Source organism: Puma concolor, chromosome E2, assembly GCF_028749965.1.
Source record: "Puma concolor isolate L17-30 chromosome E2, mPumCon1.1.hap2, whole genome shotgun sequence".
NCBI classification, from domain to species: Eukaryota; Metazoa; Chordata; class Mammalia; order Carnivora; family Felidae; genus Puma; species Puma concolor.
In genome coordinates, this window is record NC_141681.1 from 54,778,997 (window position 1) to 54,803,195 (window position 24,199).

Below are 24,199 nucleotides of genomic sequence, written 5' to 3' on the forward strand. Positions count from 1 at the left end.
CGGGGCGTTGCCTAGCAACCCCGCGTTCCGTCTAATTTCCAGGCTAAGACTGTCTAGAACTGTGCCCCACTCAAAGATGGCCGCATGACGAATCTCGAGCAAAGCCGAGAAAAATACCATCTCCCCCTTCCCCCTCGCTGATGGTTTGGTCCGGCGAACGTTGCCTAGTAACCACCAAAGGAGAAGGTTGTTTTTGTTGTTGGAAAAAGAAAGACGAAATCCTTTATTTTCCAGAATCACAAAAATAATCTGATTTTTCTAATAAATTTATACACGCTAGTGTAGCACGCCGAACGTGAAAATAGCCCCCACTTTCCCGAGATAAAAGGTTGACATTTAACACAAAATATTCACCCATTGTTGACAAATATGATCACTGTGCTAATGTTGCCTTCAAACTTTTTTTTCTCCTCAGACCGCATAAATACGCCGTTTTTGTATAAATGTCTTTTGATAATCAACATTACGGATGTAAGCAGGTCGATTTAGCCAATCCTGTATTGACATACATCCGTTTCTTTCTTCTGTGTGTTTAAAGTAAACTGATAAAGTAGAATTTCATTTAGTTATGAATTTAATCAACTAGAACTTTTTTGCTTTGTGAGAACAGTGGCCTGCATGCGCCCAAATGTATTTGCAAAATATATAGTAATGTTAAAAAACATTTGTTTCCTGAAAACCTGTTTTGCCTGCATTCTGGATTTGGTGTTTAGTAGCTGATACGAAATATATTAAGAGGTTTATTCTCACACTAAATTACATCAAACTTCTAGAGGAATAAACATACATAAAATCATAAATGGAGTAAAATATCAGTTTCTCCCTGCCGTTCTATGAATTTTCTTCAGTCCATATTTATTTTTAAAATTTTTTAATATTTATTTTTGAGAGAGACAGAGCTTGAGTGGGGGAGGGGCAGAGAGAGAGGGAGACACAGAATCCAAAGCAAGCTCTGAGCTGTCAGCACAGAGCTCGACGTGGGGGCTCAAACTCATGGACCCTCAAGATCAGGACCGGAGCCGAAGTCGGACGCATCTGGTGGGTGCTTAACCGACTGAGCCACCCAGGTGGCCCCAGGCAATGTTTCTTTGTAATTACATAAGTGTTGATGACTCATCTGCCCTCCTGTTTCCTTCTTGCCCCTCAAACTATCCTTTCAACATTATTTAAAAGTTGCCTCCTTCCTGAAGTACAGCCTACTGGAAAACGGTTTCCTCACAACACTTCTGACACCACATGTGTGGGTTTTCCACACCACGCAATTCTCCAGTGCCCTGTGGATACCAGCTGGGTGTCTTACAAGTCAATGCAGTTCTGACTCTAACCACCTGGAGTCAGTGCAGACCCCAAAGGTCAAGGGCTCAGTCCCATGAGTCTGCCCCCACTTTGGACATCAATCGTGGAGCACCTGAGTGGCTCAGTCAAGCATCCCACTCTAGATTTCAGCCCAGGTCATGATCTCATGGTCATGATCTGAGATCAGCCTGGAGTTGTGCTCTGGTCATGGAGACTGCTTAAGATTCTCTCTCTCTCTCTCTCTCTCTCTCTCTCTCTCTCTCTCTCTCTCTCAACAAACAAACACACAAACAGAACTACCAATCGCAAGTAGTGGGTCCACAGGTTATCCATACTTCTGTCTGAATTGGCTACAAATTGGGGGTTCCACCTCCTCAGGTTTGATCATTTGCTACAATGACTCACAGAGCCCAGGGCAACACTTTACTTAGTATTACTGATTTATTGTAAAATGTATTATTAAGGATAGCAATGAACAGCCAGATGAAGAAGTACCTAGATGAAACCCAGAGGGTCCTGAGTACAGGAGATTCTGTCTCTATGGAGATTGGGGTGCATTATTCCCCCAACACAGGGATGCAACTCAGAGGTTCTCTGAACCCATGCCTTATTGGGGGTTTTAAGTGCAGATTTCAGGGGCACCTGGGTGGCTCAGACGGTTGAGCGCCGGACTTTAGTTCAGGTCATGATCTCACGGTGTGTGGGTTCGAGCCCCGCATTGGGCTCTGTGCTAACAGCTCAGAGCCTGGAGCCTTCTTGGGATTCTGTGTCTCCCTCTCTCTCTGCCCCTCCCCCACTCACACACGCACACACTCTCTCTCTCTGACATAAACATTACAAAAAATTTAATGTAACTTTATATTCTGTGCTTCCAGGATTCAAGAATTCATGTTTTGTTTTGTTTACACTAATTTTTTTAAAGTAATCTCTCTGCCCAACACGGGGCTCAAACTCACAACCCTGAGATCAAGAGTCACATGCTCTACAGACTGAGCCGGCCAGGCACCCCGATTTTTTTTTTTTTTTTATTTCTCATCAGCTCTAGACAATGCACAGCAATAAATTCTTAAAAATGTTGTTTCTCTTTTATTCCGTTTTTTTCCCATTTCTGACTCCAATTAGAGAAATGTCAGACTTTCACTTTCTAGCACCATATCCATTTTCAAATTTAAAACATATTTTTCGTTTCCTAGTTGGGTAATCTCTTCCCTTTTCCTTGTTTTCCTTTTCTTTGTTAACTTTTTTAAAGTGTATTTATTTATTTTGAGAGAGAGAGAGAGAGAGAGAGAAGATGAGCAGGGGAGGGGCAGAGAAAGAGGACAGAGGATCCGAAGCAGACTCTGTGCTGACAGCAGAGAGCCCCGTGCGGGGCTTGAATTCATGACCCGGTGAAATCATGACCTGAGCCAAAGTCGAGTTGAACGCTCAACGGACTGAGCCACCCAGGGACCCCCTGGGTTGGTTGTTTTTTTTTTTTTTTTTTTTTTTTTTTTTAAGTTTATTCACTGAGCGAGCGAAACAGAGGACAAGCAGGCTCCACACTGCCAGCACGGAGCCCGACGCGGGGCTCGAACCCACGAACCGTGAGATCACGACCTGAGCCGAAGTCGGACGCTGCACCCACTGAGCCCCCCAGGGGCCTCCCAAGTTAAGTTCTAAAGGCTGTGACTTCCATCTGGCTTGCGTTCTCCCTCTTGCTGGTACTCTCTCCTGCTTGCTCTGATGCAGCCAGTGCTATGTTGTGACGCACCCAAAGCGGACCATGGACCCGAGCACAGTCTCGGGCTGACAGCCTGGGAGCAACTGAACCCCGCTCACGATTACAAGAGGGAGCCTGGAAGCAAGCTTCTCTAGTTCTGCCTTCGGACGATGTCCGTGCTGGCTGACGCTTTGATTACAGCCAGTGAGAGACCCTGATGCCGGGAGCCAGCTAAGCCATACCTGGATTCCTGATCTGCAGAAACCACGAAACAATCCGCGTGGTTTTAAGCCGCCGAGTTTTAGGGTAATTCGTCACCCAGCGTGAGAGAACTTAAGACAACGTCCTTTGTTTCTCTCACCATTTTGCGCATCACGGTACATTAGGAACCCAACCATTCCGGGACTCGGAGTCCCGGGATCTCACATCTGTTAACCGTTGTTCCCATGGACTCTAACTTACAGTCCTTGCCTCTGTGCTGGTGGCCTTTGACTCCGAACTCCTTACTTGATGTTGAGCAGAGTCCCGTGCGGAGGATTTCCTTCTGCTTGTGCAGGTTTGCAGGAGTGTTACCAGCCTGGAATTAGCTCAGCGGCCCTGGGAGGCCCTTGCTTAGGTGGAGAAAAAGACTCCTTTTCCAATTCCCATCGAGCTTCAGGCTCTTGGTAATGCCTATGCAGCAGTAATATACTCGGTCTTCTTTTTTGTTAATTTTTGGCTGTCTTTTTTGGGAATGGGAGGGAGGGATTCTTTTTTCTTTCTTTCTTTCTTTCTTTCTTTCTTTCTTTCTTTCTTTCTTTCTTTCTTTAAGTTTAGTTATTTTGAGAGAGAGAGAGAAAAAAAAAAAAGCGTGAGTTGGAGAGGGGCAGAGAGAGAATCCCAAGCAGGCTCCTCACTGTCAGTGCAGAGCCCAATGCAGGGCTCGAACTCACGAACCCTCAGATCAACAGCTGAGCTGAAGTCAGAGGCTTAACTGACTGAGCCACCCAGGTGCCCTAGAAGGTGGGGGGGGGGGGTCGGTTAGGATTCTTGAAGAACCTCTCATGAGGTCTACCTCTTAAGAAACCACCAATGTTGCAAAAACAGTATTATAGCACCTAATCCATCATAATCCCAGAAGCTGAAATCCAGGTTAAAATATCTAATTGTTTATTTATTTATTTTTATCATTTGTAATATATGAATGGAAATGTTTAAAAAATAAGTTCGTACAGTCGATCATACATTCAGCTTATCTAAAGAAAGGTTTCCTTTTAGCTGCTAGGGCAGATTTTTAATTTTAGGAAGTATTTTAATCTTCTTACCTGTTGATCATTTTTCCTTGCTCCAATTTAATCTTCCTTACAATTCTATTAAAATCGAATTACACTGGCATACAAAAGATGGGAGCTGCTTTAGATGAAAAGAAATTTGAGAGATATAATGTCTAAATATGTGCTTGGTCTTTGGATTCTGACGCAAATAAAGCAAATGGAAAAGGACGTTTTGAGAGAATTGGGGAAATTTGTGGATTTACTAGTAAAAAATTTTTTTTAAATGTTTATTTATTTTTGAGAGAGAGAGAGAGAGGCAGAGAGTGAGCAGGAGAGGGGCAGAGGGAAAGGGAGACACAGAATCCGAAGCAGGCTTCAGGCTCTGAGCCATCAGCACAGAGCCCGATGCGGGGCTCAAACCCACAAACCATGATATCATGATCTGAGCCAAAGTCGGACACCTAACCAACTGAGCCACCCAGGCACCCCTTGATCGTGGATTTAGATGATACTAAGAAATGATTTTGTTTGGGGTGATAATGGCATAGTGGCTGTGTAAGAAAATGCCCGTGACTTCTTAGAGAGTTCTGCCAAGCCTGTAGAGGTAAAATGATAGGATGTTGGGGTTTTGCTTTAAAAGGCTTCAGCAAGGGGTGCGTGGCTGGCTCAGTCAGAAGAACATGAATGCAACTCTCGATCTCGGGGTGGTGAGTTTTAATCCCATTTCAGGTGTAGAGATTACTTAAATGAAATTTTTTTAAAAAAAAGAGTCTTCAGCAAAGAAAATAAAAGCAAAAAGTGGTGGATAAGGTAAATGTGACAAAGTGGTGATACAACTGTATGTAAGAGGAACGCGCCCTTTTATTCTGAAATACGTTGCCAAATTGCACTGGAGCAAATTGTGCTGATTTACACCCCCACGAGATTTTGAGCCCAAACTCTCCCACCCTCATGGACATTATTCTTTCCAACATTAATCAGCATGACAAAGGTAGAATGCTTTTTAATTGGTGAAGATAAGCAGTTTTCAGATGTTTATTCGCCAATTTTAATTGTTTTGTGTGGGGGAAGAGCCTTCTTACCATTAAAAAAAAAGTATTTGTATTTTCCTAAGTTTTTATTGATTAGTAAGATGTATTTGTGTAGTTTTTCAGTCAACATGTATGTTACAAATGACTTGCTCAGTTTATCATATTTTTTTTCAACTTGGTTCATGGAGACTTTTGGACAAACTGATCAATATTTTATGTTTTCTGACTTTGCTGTGATGATAAACTCTTTTTCCAGCCTCCAGGATTATACAGCGTGTTTCTTTATAACTTCAGCTATTTTTAAGGTTTCATTTGTTGCATTTACTTTTTTTTTTTTTTTTCGCATTTACATTTTTAATCCGCCTGGAATGTATTTATGTTTTAGGCCAGTTTCTGGCTGCTCTCCCAGAAAACAACAATCAAGGGTTGCCTAGCAACCGCCACTTGGGTCGGAATTCGGCTTGAGTGGGAAGAACAGCTTCATTTCCCTCCGAGTGGACGGCAGCCTTAAGCGTTGCCTAGTAACCCTATTTCTGAGGCTGTGATTGGAGCCTTCACGCGACCCTCCCCCTCCATCTCCTCCCGCCAGAAAAAAAACTGAACTAGAAACCTAATCTCTCCGTTAGAAAACTAGGGCAGCGTACGCGTTGCATAGCAACCAGGTCTTCTGACCCTCCCATTGAGACCAGAGTCGGAACTGGCGCCTCGCTCAAACATGGCGGCTGACGGTGCCTCTTTCAATACGTGCCACTCTCCACAGTCCTGACAATGATTCAATCTCCCCCGTCAGGCTCCTGAAGGGGTTCGCTATGCGCTTCATCTCGCTCGCGGTGGGTGCGGACGAGGATGGAGGTAGAACCAACGAGCCCTGCGTGCCCCGCACAAACATGGCCGCGGGCACGCCCAGCAGCGCAGCTGAGACGTCCGGCGCCGGTGCACGCGCAGCGCAGGCGCACTGCAGCTCCTCCCGCAGAAGCTGCGGCGGCGGCGGCGGTGGCGGCGGTGGCTGCTGCTGCGCGGGGCATGGTCCCCGGGTCGGAGGGCCCGGCCCGCGCCGGGGGCCTCGTGGCTGACGTGGTGTTTGTGATCGAGGGCACAGCCAACCTGGGGCCTTACTTCGAAGGGCTGCGCAAGCACTACCTGCTTCCGGCCATCGAGTGAGTGCCGTTTCCGCGACTCCAACCCCGCCCTCCGACTTTAGTTCTCCACAGCCTCTTGGCTTGACCCCGACCTTTTACCTCCGACCCTCACAGGTACTTTAATGGTGGTCCTCCTGCTGAGACGGACTTCGGGGGAGACGTGAGTCTTGGGACTCCTGAGTCTGAGGGAGGAGGGCGCCGGGGACCGGACGCCTGAGTCTGAGGAAGGAGGGGGCCGGGAACCGGACTCCTGAGTCTGAGGGAGGAGGGCGCCGGGGCCCCGACTCCTGTGTCTGCGGGAGGTGGGAGGTGGGGTCCCAGATGAAAAGTTTCTCTGTCCTCCTCTCCCAGTATGGGGGGACCCAGTACAGCCTCGTGGTGTTCAACACGGTGGACTGCGCTCCTGAGTCCTACGTACAGTGTCACGCTCCCACCAGCAGCGCCTATGAGTTTGTCACCTGGCTCGATGGCATTAAGTGAGCTTTTCCTTGTGCTTGGGGTGGGGAGGGGGGGGGGACCCTGTGAGGGCCCATGAACCGATGGTGGCTTGCCTTGAGCTTCGGGAACCATCCCTTCACACAGGGTGGCTGAACGGTCGGGGAGGGAGTTTTGTCCCTAGTCACTTCCGTGGTGGGTTCTGTGTGCTCAGCAGTTTTGCCATCCGGTTTGGAAGTAGAGCAACCTTCCCAGTTTAGGAGGCCTGCGGAGGGCCAGCCCCCACCTGTACCGTGTGATTCTCCGCGTGGTTTCTGCTGTGTCTCATCTGTACTCCCCGTCTTCCTTTTTCAGAGGGCTACCTTGAAGCCTGAGTGCAAGGCGGGTGGGACTAGGCCAGGATATAGATCCCTCTGTGCTTTGGATGGGATTTTGAATGTTCACATTACAGGCTTTTTCGGGTGCAGACAGCCTGGGGTCACATCACGGATAAACCACAACAGAACTCCGAGATCCAGGAGTCCCTGCTCCCTTTGTGCCTAACGTAGCTTATCTCCTATTTCTTTTTTCTTAATGTTTGTTTATTTATCTTGAGAGAGAGAGAACGAGGAGGGGAGGGGCAGAGAGAGAGGGAGAGAGAATCTCAAGCAGGCTCCCCACTACCAGCACAGAGCCCGGTGTCGGGCTCGAACTAACTCACAAACCGTGAGATCATGACCTGAGCCGAAATCGAGTCAGAAGCCTAACCAACTGAGCCACCCAGAGGGCCCTCTCCTATTTCTCTAAAGGGAAGACGTTAATGGTACTTGTGTTATTTGCTTATCGTATTCCTTATTCTCTGTTGCGTGACAGAGTGTTCCAAAACAGCGGCTTGAAACAATAAATGTTGACTATTTGATGCCATTTCTATAAGTAAGGAATTCAGGAGTGGCTTAGCAGGATAGTTCTGGCTCAGGGTCTCATGAGGTTGCAGTCATCTGCAGGACTGGAGGAGCCATTTCAAGGTGGCTCACTTGTGTGGCTGCGGCATGCGCTCCCAAAGTGGCAGCTGGCTTATCTCAGACTGAGCAAACACGACAGATCAAAGAGGAAGCTACGAGGGTTTTTATGATCAAGTTTTGGAAGTCACACAGCATTACTTTTTGTCACGTTCTGTCCAGTTTAGAAGTCAGTCCCGTTCAGTGAGGGGGAGTGTGAAGGGAGGCGAATGCCAAGGGTATGAATACCAGGAGTGGGGGCCACTGAGGGACCTGGCTACCATGACTTTGTAGGCATTCTCTGGGAATCATATTGACTTGATGACTACTTAAGACAGCACGTGGCACTTAAGTGCTTTGTTAGTTAGTGGTTGTTATTGTTTCCTGTGTCAGTTTCTTGGTTTGTGAATGGATAACAGTGATCCGTATCTCGGTGCTCCTGGGAGGATCCCAGGAGCTAATCTTTTTATTTTCTTATTTATTTTTTATTTTTGAGAGCGAGAGGGAGAGCGGGGTAGGGGCAGAGGGAGAGGGAGACACAGAATCTGAAGCGGGTTCCAGGCTCTGAGCTGTCAGCACGGAGCCCAACGCAGGGCTCGAACTCAGGAATGGTGAGATCGTGACCTGAGCTGAAGTTGGGCACTTAACCGACCGACCGAGTCCCCCAGGGCGCTCCCCGGAGCTAATCTTCACACCGTGCCTTTGTGCTGCCTGGCCCCAGCTCTGATCTGTAGTTAGAGTTCATTAAAGCGCACTGGCTCGTGGCTGCTGTTCCCTTCACATGTCCGTGCAGCAACTGTTTGCAGGGTGCCTGCTTTGTTCCAGGCCGTGTGTGCTGGACTGGGTGCTGCACGTTCACTGGGAAGTTGACACCCAAGTTTGACCCCTCGTGGTCATTGGAGTTAGTGGTCCGGACAGAGCAGCATTTCTCAAGCTCAGTACTGTTGACGCGTTAGGTCAAATCGTTCATTGTCCTGCGCCCCGCAGGCTGTTCAGTAGCCTCCCTGGCTTCTAGCCACCAGATGCCAGTAGCCACTTCCCAAGCGGTGACCACAAAATGTCTCCAGGCATTATCAAATGTCCCCTTGGGTCAGGGTCGGGGGGCAAAATCCACTCCAGCTGAGCACTGCTGAGATAGAATGTGGTGAGGCTTGAATAATGTGACATGGGGGTCCTTGAGGCCCAAGTTCATGTCTGATGTCGCTCAAGTCCCTAGCACCAAGTGCGGGGTCTGGCGCAAAGGAGGTCTAAGGAAAACCGTGCGGGAAAGAGTGAATGCGTGAGTGAACGTGCAGAACACGCGTAATGGTCCTTAATGATTCTTCCCGGTGAGCCGTGAGCTGCGGGACTCAACTCAGATGTCCCTTCCCTGATTCTGGCAAGCCGCCAGTTGCTCCCTCCCCTGTCCCGGCCCCACGCCTTTGGACTATGCGTGTCTAGGTCCCTGGTGTTCCCCTGCTTTTTGTTTCCAGCTGGGGCCTGGCACCCAGAAGGCCCCAGGAGACCATGACTGAGTAAATGAATGAGTGAAAGCCATGGAGAAGGTCATCCCCAAGAAACCAAGCCTTCTGGTGGGTGTTTAAGTGTCAGGAAAAGCAGTTAAACCCCCTTATTTAAAACTTTCCGGGGCGCCTGGGTGGCTCAGTCGGTTGAGCGTCTGACTTCGGCTCAGGTCACGATCTCACGGTTCGTGAGTTTGAGCCCCGCGTCGGGCTCTGGGCTGATGGCTCGGAGCCTGGAGCCTGCTTCCGATTCTGTGTCTCCCTCTCTCTCTGCCCCTACCCCGTTCATGCTCTGTCTCTCTCTGTCCCAAAAATAAATAAACGTTAAAAAAAAAAAACAAAACAAAACTTTCCATGGTTGGGCGTTGAGGGGCACCTGGCTCAGTCGGAAGAGCATGCGACTCTTGATCTTGGGGTCGTGAGTTCAGGCCCCACGATGTCTGTGGAGACTAGTTAAATAAGTAAAGACTGAAACGTTGAAAAAACCAAATAAATAAATAGATAAATCTTTCCAAAGCATCTGGAAGAGAAGAGGGAAGTAGTTTCTGAGCACATTCAGCACATATCCATGCCTCCCCCTTAATCATCTTAGAATACACTGTACTTTTAACCAAGTGAAAAAGCTTTGTATGCTGTGCGCTCACTGTGGAGTCCTCCCAGTCAGCTGATAAACATTTTAAGCCATTATCTGCCGTTCGCAGCGGTCATTGTTTTACCAAGTCCTATGTAACCATCTCGCTCTGGTTTCTGTGACGTTTCCGGGAGGTCTGGCACAGAGATCACAAAGAGAGTCAGCGGGTTTTGTTCCCACTCGGAGAGGAAATCTTATCTTCTCACAGAATGTCCGCAACTTAAGTTACAAAGCAGGCGATGTGACTTTTGAAACGTCCTTGCTTTGAGAGGATTTATTTCTGCTGTTCCATTTCCTTTCTTTCAAGAGAGGTGGGTTTCCCCCCTCCTCCTCTGCAGCAAGTGACCCAGAATCCAAAGCAATAGAGGTAGAAAGAAAAGAGCCCTGAGCGTTTTCTCCCTAGCATCGTGACAGTCTGTTCGTGCATGCCCGCGTTCGTTCATTCATGCAATGGATGTTTGTGGAGCAAACTGTCCTAGGCCGTGAGGAGTTGGGGACATGAGACAGGCCAGGTCCTGGCCCTCCAGGAGGGGGTGTTCACGTGGGGTGAGCAGCTGGGTGGGGCAAGCCTGGCTGCTGTTCTCATTCATTCATTTCGGCCAGTACCTCCAAGGACTTACTACCCCGTGAAAGCGGGCGGTGCAGACTCAGGGTGTCACATCAGCAAGGGGCCTGGGAAGCAGTACCAGTCAGCCCACCCGTGACACCAGGGCACTTGTATTTCATCTGATTTCACGGTTCGCATCGTTGAGGGGCTTGTTTGGAATGAAGGCTCGTTGTAAACCTTACGGTATTCAAAACCTGCCTGCAAGTGGCCAGATTTTATTTCTGCCCCCTCCTCCCCCTCCATTTTCCAGCATTTCTTGATTCCTGGGCAAAACATTCGTTACATTATCTCTCTGAGCTGGTGACAGCTTACACTCAGGAAGGCAAAAAGCAGGTTTTAGGATCTTGAAGTGATTGGCCAATCACGCTTTCCCTCATAAATTACTTTTTAAGTCAAGGCAAAGTTCACATAACAGAGGTGATTATTCAAAGAAACTTTTTAAATGGATTATTTATTTTTGAGAGTACGCAAGCGGGGTAGGGGCAGCGAGAAGGGGACAGAGGCTCCTAAGCGGGCTCCATGCTGACAGCGGGGAGCCCGATGTGGGGCTCGAACCCACAAACTGTGAGATCGTGACCGGAACCGAAGGCAGATGCTTAACCGACTGAGACACCCAGGCGCCCCTGGGTGGCTATCTTAAAGTGAACAATTCAGTGGCATTTCGTAAGTTCACACAGTGCAGCCACCACCTCTGTCTGGTCCCCAAGCATTTCTGTGCCCCTAAAAGGAGCCCTGCACGCGGGGCAGCAGTTGCTCGTATCTTCACCCCCACTGCCTTCTGGCCAGGCCCAGCCCAGGGAACTTTTGGCTCAAAAAGGCCTGTGAAAATAGTGGTTTGATTTATTCAGGAACAGACAGCGGTGGCAGGTTGGATGTAAGGCTGGTTCATTCATTGGGATCTGCTCCAACTCTGTGGTCTCGAAAGTTCCTTTGCAGAACAGAGTGTCAGTGGTAAGGAAGAGGAGGGCTGGGAGCTGGGCGGGGGGTGGGGTGGGGTGGGGTAAGGGGCAGTGCAGTGAAGGAAGGCTTCAGGCTCCGAGCACACACGGCGTGGAGGGAGCAGAGGGCAGAAGCCTGAAACTGGAAAGAGAGTCATGCAAGACCCCGGCTAAGGAGCAGGGGGCTCGAGCTGCCGTGGCTGTCGGCCTGGCTGCTGGTGCACCACTCACTGGTCCAGGAGGCGTTTTCTGAGGCCCTGTGTGTCTTCAGACACCTGGGGCACGTGCTGAGATGGTTCAGGCCACCTGGTCCACGTCACTGGCTCCGGGTGTGCCACGGAGGGAAGCTTTGTCGGTCGCAGTATCCAGTGACGTGGGATATGATTGCGGGGTGGGGCGGCGCTAAAGTCAGGTGGCAGGTGAGTCAGTCTTCCTGGAGGAGGGGATTCTGGGCTGGAGGCGGAGGGGTCACAGGATAGATAAGCAGGGATTTTCCTCCGGGGCCAGAAGAGGGCTGGCATGTGGTCATGGGGCGGTGGGTAGCACAGGCAGAGGACTGGTTATGTGGCAGATTGCGGAGACCAGGGACACGTGAGACATTCTGGAAGACGTACCCACAGAAGGATGGAGCAGGTAGTTGGGCAGAGTCCGGGGCACAGAGGGCCCCGGATGCCCAGATAAGAGCTTGGCTTTATTCTGGCCTTAATGGACATGGTTGGATCGGTAGCTGTTTGTTTTCAATTTTTTTTTTTTTTTAATTTTAAGTAAACTATGCCACACATGGAGCTCGAACTCCAGCCCCAAGATCAAGCATTGCATCCTCTACTCATCGAGCCAGCCAGGCCCCCATGGCCATTCAGGCCCCCCCCCCCACCCCATTTTAAAGAGAGAGGGAGAGAGAGAGCACCTCCATGCACAGAGGAGGGGCAGAGGGAGGGAGAGAGAATCTTAAGCAGGTTTCACACTCAGTGCAGAGCCCGACACAGGACTCCATCCCAAGACCCTGGGATCATGACCTGAACCGAAACCGAGTTGGACTCTCAGGGTCGCCTGGGTGGCTCAATCGATTTAAGTGTCTGCCTCTTGGTTTTGGCTCAGGTCTCGATCTCACAGTTTGTGAGTTCGAGCCCTGAGTTGGGCTCTGTGCTGACAGTGCAGAACCTGGTTGGGATTCTCTCTGTCTGCCCTCTCTTCTCTCTCTCTCAAAAATAAACATTAAAAAAAAAAAAAAAAAAGTCTGACACTCAACTGAGCCATCCAGGTGTCCCCCCGACAATTCGTTTTTAACTCATGTTTTCCAATGTCTCCCTCATGTCAGACTCGGGGGGCGGGGGGTAAGAGAGGACTCAGATGTGTGCATGTGTGGCCCCAGTGCAGGGGCCATACAATTCAAGGGGACAGAGCCCTCAAATCTTCCAGAGAGGGGCCCTACCTGCACAAACATTCCCTGTGGCAGAGTCAGCCTCACAGCCATGTGACCTGAAGAATCATGACAACAGCCTCACACAGATAGAGGCCTTCCCTATGCCGTGCCCCACGGGAGATGGGCTCTGGTGACCTGTCTCCATGTCAGATGCAAGAGAAACCCGGGCGGGCCTGTGTATTCGTTTCCTGGGGCTGCCATAATGAAGCAGTAAAAACGGGTTGGCTTAGAGCCACAGAAAGGTAGTGACCCACAGTTCAGGAGCCAGAAGTCTGCGATCAGGGTTTGGAGCAGGGCCGTGCTCCCTCTGGAGCCTGTAGGGGAAGGAAGATCCTTCCTTGCCTTTTCCAGGGTCTGGTGTCCCCAGGCGGTCCTTGGCTTGTGATTGTGTGACTCCAGTCTCCACGTGGCATTCTCCCCATATGTCTGCGTTGTCTTTCCTCTGAGCATGTCTGTCTCCGTGTCTACATTTCCCTGTTTTGACCATAAGGACGTGGGTCATACCGGATTAGGGCCCACCCTTGGACCTCAGCGTAGTCTATAACTTCTGTAGACACCCTGTTTCCAAATAAGGGCGCATTCTGAGCTACTGGGGTTAGGATTTCCATATCTCTTGTGGAGGGGGACAGACACAGGTCAGCCTTCGATGCTGGGAGGACAGCGGAGGCCCCCGTATTTAGGGCTGGTGGGGGGCATGGGCTGGGGCCAGGGCTGGCTTTAAAGAGGGAACAGATGGCCCAGAGGGGAGGTGTGCGGGGATGGGGACACAGTACGGGATCATAGGCCTGGTGTCCGGGGCCTTTCCCCGTTCTGTCCTCTGACAGGGCCTCTTGCGAGAGGGCCTCCCTCACAGGAGATGACGGGCGGCCCCTGTCCTCACTCTCTGGGCCTGGCACTGTGTCAGCACTGGGGATAGAGCAGGGAGTGCAAGTGTCCCTGCGTGGTGGAGCGTGGAGAGGAGGGCGACACGCAGGTGCAGGCTCTCCAGGTGTGGCCTGGGGGCTGGGAGGTGGCGGCCCTGGGGGCCGCCGGGCACCCCCACGCCCTGGGGCTGACAGCCTGGCCTCCTGCAGGTTCATGGGCGGGGGAGGCGAGACCTGCAGCCTCATCGCGGAAGGCCTCAGCACCGCCCTGCAGCTATTCGATGACTTCAAGAAGATGCGGGAGCAGATGTGAGTGTGCCCGGCATGTGGGGTCCACGTGGGGCCCAGGTGTCCCTTTCTACCTGGCTGGGAACTCTGGCTCGTGACTCCGCCCACTGCCTCACCCTGGGAGGAGCTGGTGGGCCCTGAGTGCTGAGCGCTGGGGGTGGCAGGCGGGAGGTGGGAGGCGTCCCCTGGCCCATGGCCGGTCTCAGTGTCCTCACTGGGAAGAGCAGCCTGCCGCGGGTCCGTCTCCTGCTTCCCCTGCCAGCCGGGCAACCTAGAGGGAGTCAGAAACCTCTCTGGGCCTCCGTGTTTTCAGCCGTAAAGTGGGGCTTTTACTCCCGACTTGCGGCTCTGCCGGTGCCGGGTCTGTCCCTTCTCAGGGCCCCCGTTCTTCCCGGCTCCACATCTTTCCTTATCCCTGGCAGTGGCCAGACACACCGCGTCTGCCTCCTCATCTGTAACTCGCCCCCTTACCTGCTGCCCGCCGTCGAGAGCACCACGTACTCTGGGTACACGACGGAGAGTCTCGTGCAGAAGATCGGGGAGGTGAGGACTCTTGAGTCTGATGGAGGGACACAGGCTGGAGTCCCAGAGCTGAGGGAGGAGAGCGCCGGGGCCCGGACTCCTGCGTCAGAGTGGCCAGCTCTGCTGACCCCTTTTGGAAGAGCTATAACCCAGAATGCCCTGGGGCAGCACCTCGTGGTCACTGGTCTCAGAGCCCGATGGGAATTTGGGTTTAGGGCCCAGCAGGTGCAGTTACCTGGGGGTTGGCCCCCGGGCCCCCACCCTGACCACTCATCTCTTCTCCTGCAGCAAGGGATCCACTTCTCCATCGTGTCTCCCCGGAAGCTGCCTGCCCTGAGGCTTCTGTTCGAGAAGGCGGCTCCCCCGGCCATGCTGGAGCCACTGCAGCCACCGACAGATGTGAGCCAGGACCCCCGGCACATGGTGCTGGTGCGGGGGCTGGTGCTGCCGGGTGAGGCCCGGGTGCCGGTGGGACGGTGGGGGGCAGCCCCCCACCACGCTCCCTCTGACTTAGATTTCTCTCCCTTCTCTCGAACCCCTTCTCACGGGGCTTGGTCGTCCATCCTTCACTCTCAGTTGGGGGTGGCTCAGCCCCAGGCCCCCTCCAGCCAAAGCAGCCTGTGCCCCTGCCTCCAGCTCCACCCTCAGGCGCCTCACTCTCAGCAGCGCCCCAGCAGCCTCTGCCCCCGGTCCCCCAGCAGTACCAGGTATGGATGTTGCCAGGAAGGGGACATGCTCCTGGGGCCTAGCGGGAGCCCTGGCCTCTCAGGAGAGACCTAGCAGGATGTTGGGGCTTATGGGGTGATGGGAGTCTCCACGGGGACACCAGGGTGGGTGGGACTCTCGGGCCGGAGAGTCATGTCCCCATGGTGTGATGGCAGCCGTGAGCTCCTGCTGCGTTGTAGCTGGCGTAACTGTGCCTTGTGGGGGCACAGTGGCATGACCCCATGGGGCACCAAGACTGGGGTGCGTGGCCCTTATCACCTTCTCCCCACCCAGGTCCCTGGGAACCTGAGCGCAGCTCAGGTGGCTGCCCAGAATGCGGTGGAAGCCGCCAAGAACCAGAAGGCTGGGCTGGGCCCACGCTGTGAGTCCTGGGGCCGGGCTGCGGGGTGGGCTGGGGTCAGCCAGGCCTCTCTGCACAACGGTCCCCACCTCTTCTCTTGGTCTCTCCCACAGTCTCACCCATTAACCCTCTCCAGCAAGCCGCTCCAGGAGTGGGTCCCCCCTTCAGCCAGGCACCGGCCCCACCACTACCCCCGGGGCCCCCTGGCGCCCCCAAGCCACCCCCTGCTTCCCAGGCCAGCCTGGTCTCCACCGTGGCTCCCGGCCCGGGCCTGGCCCCGCCCGCACAACCTGGGGCACCGTCCATGGTAGGTGCTCGCACGCCTGCCCCACCGCCCTGCTCCTTCCAGCCGCTAACAGAGCAGAGGCCGAGCAGCTCGCCTTCCCGAGGAGGGTGTGAGGGCACGTGGGTCTTGTTCTGAGTCTTCGGGTTCACGGGGCTTGTGCCACCGATGACCGAGACTGGAAGGTGTGGGGACGGAATCGTGGGTGGGGCTTTGGCTCCTGGAGGGGGAGAGCGGCTGAGGACTCTAAGGGATACCGGAGTCAGGGCATCATGGGCATTCAGTCCTCAAATCCTACAGAGGTTTATGGTCCTAGGGACCATCGAGTCCTTGAGAAAGGAACCTGCATTCCGTTCTTCCCGCCGGTCTGTCTGTGCCTCCGGTTGTGCCTCCCGAGAGACCCTCTGACCCTACTCTGTTGTCCTCCCTCCCCCCTCTGGCAGGCGGGCACAGTGGCCCCAGGCGGGGTGAGCGGCCCTTCCCCAGCCCAGCTGGGGGCCCCGGCCCTTGGTGGGCAGCAGTCAGTCTCCAACAAACTCCTGGCCTGGAGCGGGGTCCTTGAGTGGCAGGAGGTGAGTAGCACGAGGAGCCAAGTGGCTTTCGTGGCCCGTTAGGACATGGGACTGGGCCGGGGTCCCTATGGGGCCATAGGACTTGTCCTGAGGAGAGAAGCCTGGGACTTTTCACTCAGGGTTTGGGACTAGGGACGTAGTGAGAACTGTGTCGCAGGTGAAGAACCAAGAAGTCTTAGGTTCAGGGTCGGGACGGATTCAGGAGATCATGGCGTCCAGAGCTTGTGGGATTGGTGGTCTGGAGGAGGGGCCCAGGGCTCGTGGGACTTACACCAGGGGAGCCCATGTGCTCTGGGGCTCCCAGCCTAGGGCAGGAGACATTGAGGGGACTGGGGTTCGGGGTCCCTTTCGCCGTGACACGTGCCACTTTTCCGCTCAGAAGCCCAAACCCGCCTCGGTAGACGCCAACACCAAGCTGACGCGGTCGCTGCCGTGCCAGGTCTACGTGAATCATGGCGAGAACTTGTAGGTGCCTGTGGGGGTGGGGGCTGGGTGGCCCGGGGCGTGCGCCACCCTCCTGACACCTCTCCTGTGCGGCCCCAGGAAGACCGAGCAGTGGCCCCAGAAGCTCATCATGCAGCTCATCCCGCAGCAGCTGCTGGTGAGTGGCTCGCGAGAACGCCGCCAGCCCCTGCCCTCGTCCCTTCCCCGCCCCCCGCCGTTCCCTTCCCCACTCAGCGTGCTGGCTGGCCCGTGTCTCCCCCAGACCACCCTGGGCCCTTTGTTCCGGAACTCAAGGATGGTGCAGTTCCATTTCACCAACAAGGACCTGGAATCCCTGAAAGGCCTCTACCGGATCATGGGCAACGGCTTTGTGAGTCTGCGTCTGGGCGGGACCCGGGCACCTGTAGGGCTTCTAGAACCTGGTGGGGCGAGGGGCCACCTCCTCCTGCTCCTCCTTGTGGGGAGGTGACTGCTTCATCGTCCTTCACCAGGCCGGCTGCGTGCACTTCCCCCACACGGCGCCCTGCGAGGTGCGTGTGCTCATGCTCCTGTACTCGTCCAAGAAGAAGATCTTCATGGGCCTCATCCCCTACGACCAGAGCGGCTTCGTCAACGGCATCCGGCAGGTCATTACCAACCACAAGCAGGTCCAGCAGCAGAAGCTGGAACAGCAGCGCGGGGTGAGTGACCCTGGCCCCCGGCACACCACCCCCCCACGGCTGCCTGCCCCCCCTGACATCCCCGCATCCCCATGCCCAGACCCCCGGCATCCCTCCTGGGCTCCACTGCCAGTGCCCACTGTTCTCCAAGACACGGCCGCCTGAGTTCAGTTCCATCCCCACGGTTTCATGTGATCTTTGTACCATTTTCCGTGTCTGCGTCAGATCTCTGAGGCCGCCCCCTCTTGGGGACTGGGGAGAGTAAGGTTTAGTTCCCAGACCACCCACTCCCAAAGAACGTTCCTAGCTCCTCACAGGTTCCCCTTCAGGGCTCACAATGCTCCTCCCCACCCCAGATGCGGAACCCCCCACTCCCACCCCCAGTCACTGACCTGCTCCCTGTCCCACACAGATGGGGGCACAGCAGGCACCCCCCGGGCTGGGCCCCATTCTGGAGGACCAGGCGAGACCCTCACAGAATCTGGTGAGGAGAGGGCTGATGGGGTCAGGGCCAGGGAGGGGAGACCCCAAAGGACACTGTCATCTTGACCTGACCTCGGAGGCCAAGGAGTGTGGGGACTCTGCCTCGTCCCTCACCCCCATCTCTTCCCACCAGCTCCAGCTCCGCCCACCACAGCCCCAGCCTCAGGGCACCGTGGGGGCCTCTGCGGCCTCGGGACAGCCCCAGCCCCAGGGTGCTGCCCAGGCCCCCCCGGGCGCCCCCCAAGGCCCTCCTGGAGCAGCCCCCGGCCCCCCCCCTCCTGGACCCATCCTTCGGCCTCAGAACCCTGGGGCCAACCCCCAACTGCGGAGTCTTCTCCTCAACCCACCGCCGGTGAGATTTAGGGGTGGGGGGCAGATGGGAGCCACGGGGCCTGGGCCCTGGGCCCTGATGTTTCTGGTCCTTTTGTTTGGGAGGAAGGAGGTTGGCTATGATCAGAGGGTATGAACAGGCCCCAGGCAGGCCGGCTCTTCTGTGTGTCTTACATGGGCTTCTTTTAAGATTCCTTTGAAGAAAGGCCACCCCTGACCCCCAACCACTGGATGAGATGTTCTCTGGGCAACTTCTGTGCTAGAGGCTGCTTGGTGGGGCGGGGGGCTCTCTGCTGGGGTCTTCTGAGCCACTTTCTTTGATCTCCCAGCCCCAGACTGGCGTGCCCCCACCCCAAGCCTCCCTCCACCATCTCCAGCCACCAGGGGCTCCTGCACTGCTGCCCCCACCACACCAGGGCCTGGGGCAACCCCAGCTGGGGCCCCCCCTCCTGCACCCACCACCCGCCCAGTCCTGGCCCGCACAGCTTCCCCCAAGAGCTCCATTGCCAGGTAAGGAGGTCCCTGGGGAGGGCAGGGGTCTGGACCAGGTATCCCAGCAGCCCCTGGCTAGAGCCTCAAGACCAAGGGCTCCTGGGAAGTGAAGTCCTGGATTCAAGAATGGAAGCTGGCTCCCCTTGGTTCTAGGGAGGCTCTGAGGGCTTCTGGAGAATACAGCCCAGGGGATCGAGACCTAGTGGGACAAGAGCTCTTTCCGTGATTCCTTTCCTGCGTGTCCTGGGGCTGAAGGGAAGCATAGTCTTAGGGCCAGAGAAGTATTTGGGGGGATGGCCTTGTAAAGGCTCATGGGAATCAGTACATTTGTGCCCTGACGGGGCCAGAAGGTGCCTCTGATGGGTCCCCCTGGGGCTTCCTAGAAAAGTCATTACGTTGGGCTCCTAGAGGAAGAGGGAGGAAGCAGGCCCAGGGCCCTTCAGGGCCCCAGGGACTACTGGGAGATGCAGTCCCTTCCCCACTGCCCCCCAGGTCAGATGCTGCTGAGCGGGGGTCCCCGGGGCCCGGTTCCTCAGCCGGGCCTGCAGCCCAGCGTCATGGAGGACGACATCCTCATGGATCTCATCTGAACCCCCGACACCCAATAAAGTTCCTTTTAACACACGCCCCGGCTCCCGTCACTGACGTCCCCCAGGACTGGGCAGGAGGACACCTGGGGGGAGACCTCTCTGTCCTTGTTCTCGCTTCAGCAGATGTCCCTGAGGTTCCGGGCTGGTGACACCAGGGCCTCAGCAGTGAGTCAGGCAGTCTGGTGCAGCCTGGCTTGGGGGGGACACGGAGGCAGGCAGGCACAGCCCACAGGACTGCGTGCCCTCGTGGAGGTAGGGCGGGGACTGTGTGGGCCCCGGAAGAGGCCTCTGAGCTGGCCGGGCTCAGCAGTCTTGGGAGAGAAGCAGGAGTCAACGAGGCTGGGGAGGAAGGAGGCCAATGGTGATCGAGGTGCGGGGACAGTGGGAAAGCAGGAGAAAGCTTGGGATGTTCAGAGACACGAGTCCGGCCTGAGGAAGGAAGGGCCTAGAGAGGTGGGCAGGTGCCGGGTTGGGAGGAGGCCCAGGCTCCACATGGGGTGACTCGAGGTTTGTCCTGGGGACTCAGCCACAGGAGGCCACATGCAGGGAGCAGGCCGGGGTCAGCCCACTGTGAGAAAGGGCCTCTGGGTTGTGGAGTGTGACAGGGCAATCAATACCAGGCCAGGAACGCAGGGAGGAGGCTAGGGTAGTGGCCTCAGGGGGAGAGAGGCCAGTGGAGGGGCTGGGACCGAGTCAGAGGGCCAGCAGGGTGAGTCTGGGGACTGGCACGCCATGTGAAGGAAGTGGGGGTGAAGGGGTGGTGGAGTGGGCTTCTGGCCCGGGGGTGCCGTTAGATGGGGGAACCTCCCTGAGTGAGGGAAGCGGGAGGAACCAGTAGTGAGCGCTGACGGGTCCAGGGAACGTCCAAGGCACAGGTGACGTGTTGGGAGTTCAGGATGTGTTTTTAGGGGACGGTGTATGTTTGATTGTTGAAGCCACAGGAGCGGACAGGGTCACATATGAGGAGAGGGCCAGCCCCGGGTCCCAGTTAGAGCCTGACCTCCCAGGGCTTTAGACAGGGTGGACGGTGCCTGTCCCGGAGAGGGAAAGCGTGGCAGGGTACAGGTTTGGAATGTGGCGAGGCAAGAGCCCTAAAGAGCGTCCTCAGGCACCCAGGGGCAGCTGGGTACAGACACGATCTGGAGTACGAGGGTGGCCCGGCATAGAGGCAGAGAGTTCACGGCCTGTTGTCAGACTCTAGACTAGCATTGCTCAGAACGTGGTCCGTGCCTGGACCACCAGCATCCGTGTGGTTTGGGACGCTGGTGAACATCAGATTCCTGGGCCCTGTCCTAGGAGAGAGGTTGCGATCTGGTGGCCCATGGGCCACTCTGCAGATGAGTTTTGTTTGGCCTTCCCTGTGTTAGCATACGTAGCATTTTTTTCCTAACGAGTTAGTTGTAAAAATCAGGATAATTCTCACACACACACACACACACACACACACACACACATTCAAACACACACACTCACACACTCACACACACAATCTACAGCCTTGGCTCCTCTCGACAAGTCAGAAGTTCTGGCACCTCGGGCCCGCCCTCCTGCCTAGCAACAACGGGCTGGAGCTGCCCCCATCAATGGGGCGTGTGCTCTCTGGTTCGCCACAGTCCCCACCACTCCTGTTTGGCTCCCACCGCGAGGCAGAGGGTCATTCGTTGCCTTTGGGCTTGCGCTGTGGTTGTTCCCGGGGTAGTGATCAGAGGAGAGTGAAACCTTTCTTGTACCCATGTCTCTATCAAAAGTGGCAAAACGAAAGAGAGACCGAGAGGGCCACGTGTTTCGAGAAAAATGGGAGCGAGCCTATTTCTTTGTGGAAGTGAAGAGTATGCCTATGTGCTTAATATGCAAAAAAATCGTATCTGTGTTGAAAGAATACAACCTGAGACGTCATTATGAATCCAAGCACAGTAAGAGCTTCGACCAGTACACGGAACAGACGCGAGACGCGATACTCAATGAACTGAAAAAGGGCCTCAAACGTCAGTAGGGTTTGCTTCAGAAAGAAAGCAGGTCATAGACGTGGCGTGGCCGCGAGACGCAGTTCCAGAGTAGCGAGAAAAGAACTTCCCCGGGCATTATAAACTCCACAGACGGCGAGTTTATAAAGGAGCGGGATGACGCATCCCGGACAGAAACACACGCCAGTCGAGACTGTCGCTTTAGCCAAACGGACATTTGTGTCGCACCGTGAGTCGAAGATAAACCAGAGGATTTCCAAGTCCGGTCGCTTGAAAGAGTCCGATCATTTGTGGCCTTTTCTGTCGTCGCTCACGAACTATTACTGCCAGCCGGTTAGCTTTATTTATTTGTGGTGTTGAGGATTTTGACGGACCGAAGAAGCCTGTGACACGGTGCCGAGGCAGGCCCGGCACTGGGAGCTGAGCTATTTTTTATGTACCGAGAGAAATGACAAGCCTCACATAGACTGGCGAGAATTCCTAAGCGCGGCGGCAGACAGGTGCGGTAACCTAATGACCTGTGTCCCGGGGAGGGGGTGGGCATTGTCAGGACTCCTCAGTCACAGGGGCAACATCTGGCCAGGATGCAAGCTGGCTCGTTGCCTCAATTGCCAGGAATTGAGTCGCGTTCACAAAGTACCCGGAACACACCGTGGACGTCCTCGACACGACACCTGACCTTTAACCGTGGGCAGGTTGAATGTGAACTTGATTGATGTATTTTCCAGAAGCACTGTGACCTGGTCGTCACGTGATGGTGTGGAAGGAACCTGAACAGTTGAAATCTGTCCCCTCGGTTCCTTTCCAATGAAGCGAAGGCCACACCCCCTGAGAAGGTCGGTCAAAGACTTCCGGTGGAGGTCACAACCCCTCTGAACACTGTTTCTCTGCAAAGATGTTCACAAACAGCTACTTGAATGTATGATCGTGTTTGCCCCGTCCCGGCAAAGATGGGGAAGCCGTCGGCAAGGAGTATTTTTCCTTTGCCACGGTTGGGTTTCCAGAAGCGAAAGACACGGCCTGGACCGCATTCACCCAGACTGTGGGCTTCAAGACCAAATTCCCCTAAAGGCTCTCTGCATCCAGACTTTGTGAAAAGGAACTAACACTGCGCGGTTGGCCTTTGCGGGTTGCTGTCGATCGTGTGAATGCAGACCCGAGCAGTTACTGAACCACAGTGCAATAGGGTGCTGGTTTCCTAGATGTGATTCTGGTGAAGATCACAGCCGTACAACTCTCCCCAGTAGTTGTTTTGAGTCTCTGTGTCTGGAAGTACCCACGCCTGCGAACGGCTGTTTTCCGTTACAAAACTGAATCAAACGAAATACCGTTCCCAGTTCAGGATTCAGGGTTGAATTCTAAACTGCCCGTCCCGTCCCACCGTGACATCCAAAGGCCTGACGTTGACCTCTCGGTGCGGAAGGGATGATGTCAGCCTTTGGCTTCAAATCAAAGGAGCAACAGAAGTAACGAAAGAGAAAATTTTAATAATTAAATATTTCTATTTTTCAATCTGTATTTTTTCAATTTTGAATTTGAAATATGAACGCCAGTATCACACATGTTTGTATTGTGTTCCGTGCATTCGCCATCGTTCAGTAAAGATACAATTTGATGATATTTCTGGCCGTCGACTTTTGTCATGCCTGGCTAGTTCACTCATTTATGTGGCCCGCCTGGCCCCCGTAGGCATTTGAGTTGACCGTCCTGCCCTGGCTCTGCTGAGTGAAATCTGGGGGAGGGAGGGAGGCTGGGAATCGGCCACCTTTGAACGAGCTCCCTGGGTGACTGTCCTGCAGACGAAAGGTGGAGTGGGAGACGCCGGTGGTAGTTGAAGGGCAAGCGGGTGACGTTTCCCAGGCAGCGTGTGTAGCAGGGGCTTTTGAAAACTCAGATGGCTTCAGGGACCAGGCAGGTGATGGAAATGCGTGAAGCGGACGGGTGGAAGACAATAGGGAGTGACGGGGACCGTGGCGAACTTGTCGAGTGCTTGCCCCACCTAACGGCACTCAAATTGCAACCAAAAACACTGTGAGGACCAAACAAAATCCGCTTGTGGGTCTGACGAGGCCACCGGGCCGCCATTTTGCGACCTCTGGAAGAAGGAGAAGACACGGGGACAAGGACAGCCCTGGGACAGAGCCACACGTCAGGTTGGGCAGGGAGCCAGGAGGCAGGAGGACGAGGCGAGTGTCGTGGAAGCGGAGTGTTTCCAGGAGGGCGCGATCGCCACGTTGGCCGCAGAGAGACCAGGAGGGAGCAGCCGGCGCTGTTTCCACCTGGCCGAATAGCCTTGCAGGTTGGGGTCCGGGAGAAACTGATCGAAGAGAAACGTTTCCAGTCGCTCGTTTGTCCGTGTCTGGCCAGCGAGGGCCTCTCGACCTCAACACCCGGGGACGCGAGCCAAAGGGACCGTCCTGATGTATTCACGGGTGCGTGTTCCCCAGGTGAGGCAGAGGAAAGCCCAGGGTTGCTAGAATGTCCCGGGAGAGAACGTTTAGACACCTAGGGCTCACCTGCTCACCTCACGGTCCATACAGGGAAAGACGGTCGGCTAAGTGCTTAAGCGCCCTAGAACCAGCCATCACCAGTAATGAGTCTTTGGGGAAAGGTTTTCTCTGAGTGCAGGGTAGTATCGAGGCTACTTTGTAGAAGGAAATGGTGGAAAACCTTAGAGTAACAGGGTCTAAACGCCAGCTCCTGCATCGACGA

At 54.4% G+C, this 24,199-nt stretch overlaps 1 protein-coding gene across 8 annotated transcripts; it reads left to right on the forward strand.

The window, feature by feature from the left end:
* The first annotated feature begins 6,238 nt into the window (after nucleotides 1-6,238).
* MED25 (mediator complex subunit 25) lies at nucleotides 6,239-23,107 on the forward strand. 8 transcript variants are annotated; one of them, XM_086690460.1, is made up of 18 exons: nucleotides 6,239-6,436; nucleotides 6,533-6,578; nucleotides 6,770-6,894; nucleotides 14,005-14,103; nucleotides 14,460-14,625; nucleotides 14,893-15,055; nucleotides 15,181-15,311; nucleotides 15,604-15,691; nucleotides 15,784-15,977; nucleotides 16,397-16,525; nucleotides 16,905-16,990; nucleotides 17,069-17,126; nucleotides 17,232-17,339; nucleotides 17,461-17,649; nucleotides 18,041-18,112; nucleotides 18,245-18,463; nucleotides 18,771-18,951; nucleotides 21,272-23,107. In XM_086690460.1, exons 1-18 carry the CDS (start codon nucleotides 6,303-6,305, stop codon nucleotides 21,514-21,516), a joined length of 2,433 nt encoding a protein of 810 aa, XP_086546586.1. In that variant the 5' UTR covers nucleotides 6,239-6,302; the 3' UTR covers nucleotides 21,517-23,107. The 8 variants fall into 8 exon arrangements, with proteins under 8 accessions (XP_086546586.1, XP_086546589.1, XP_086546587.1 ...); XM_086690463.1 differs by having other exon boundaries at nucleotides 21,401-23,107; XM_086690461.1 differs by having other exon boundaries at nucleotides 14,505-14,625.
* The last annotated feature ends 1,092 nt before the right edge of the window (nucleotides 23,108-24,199 follow it).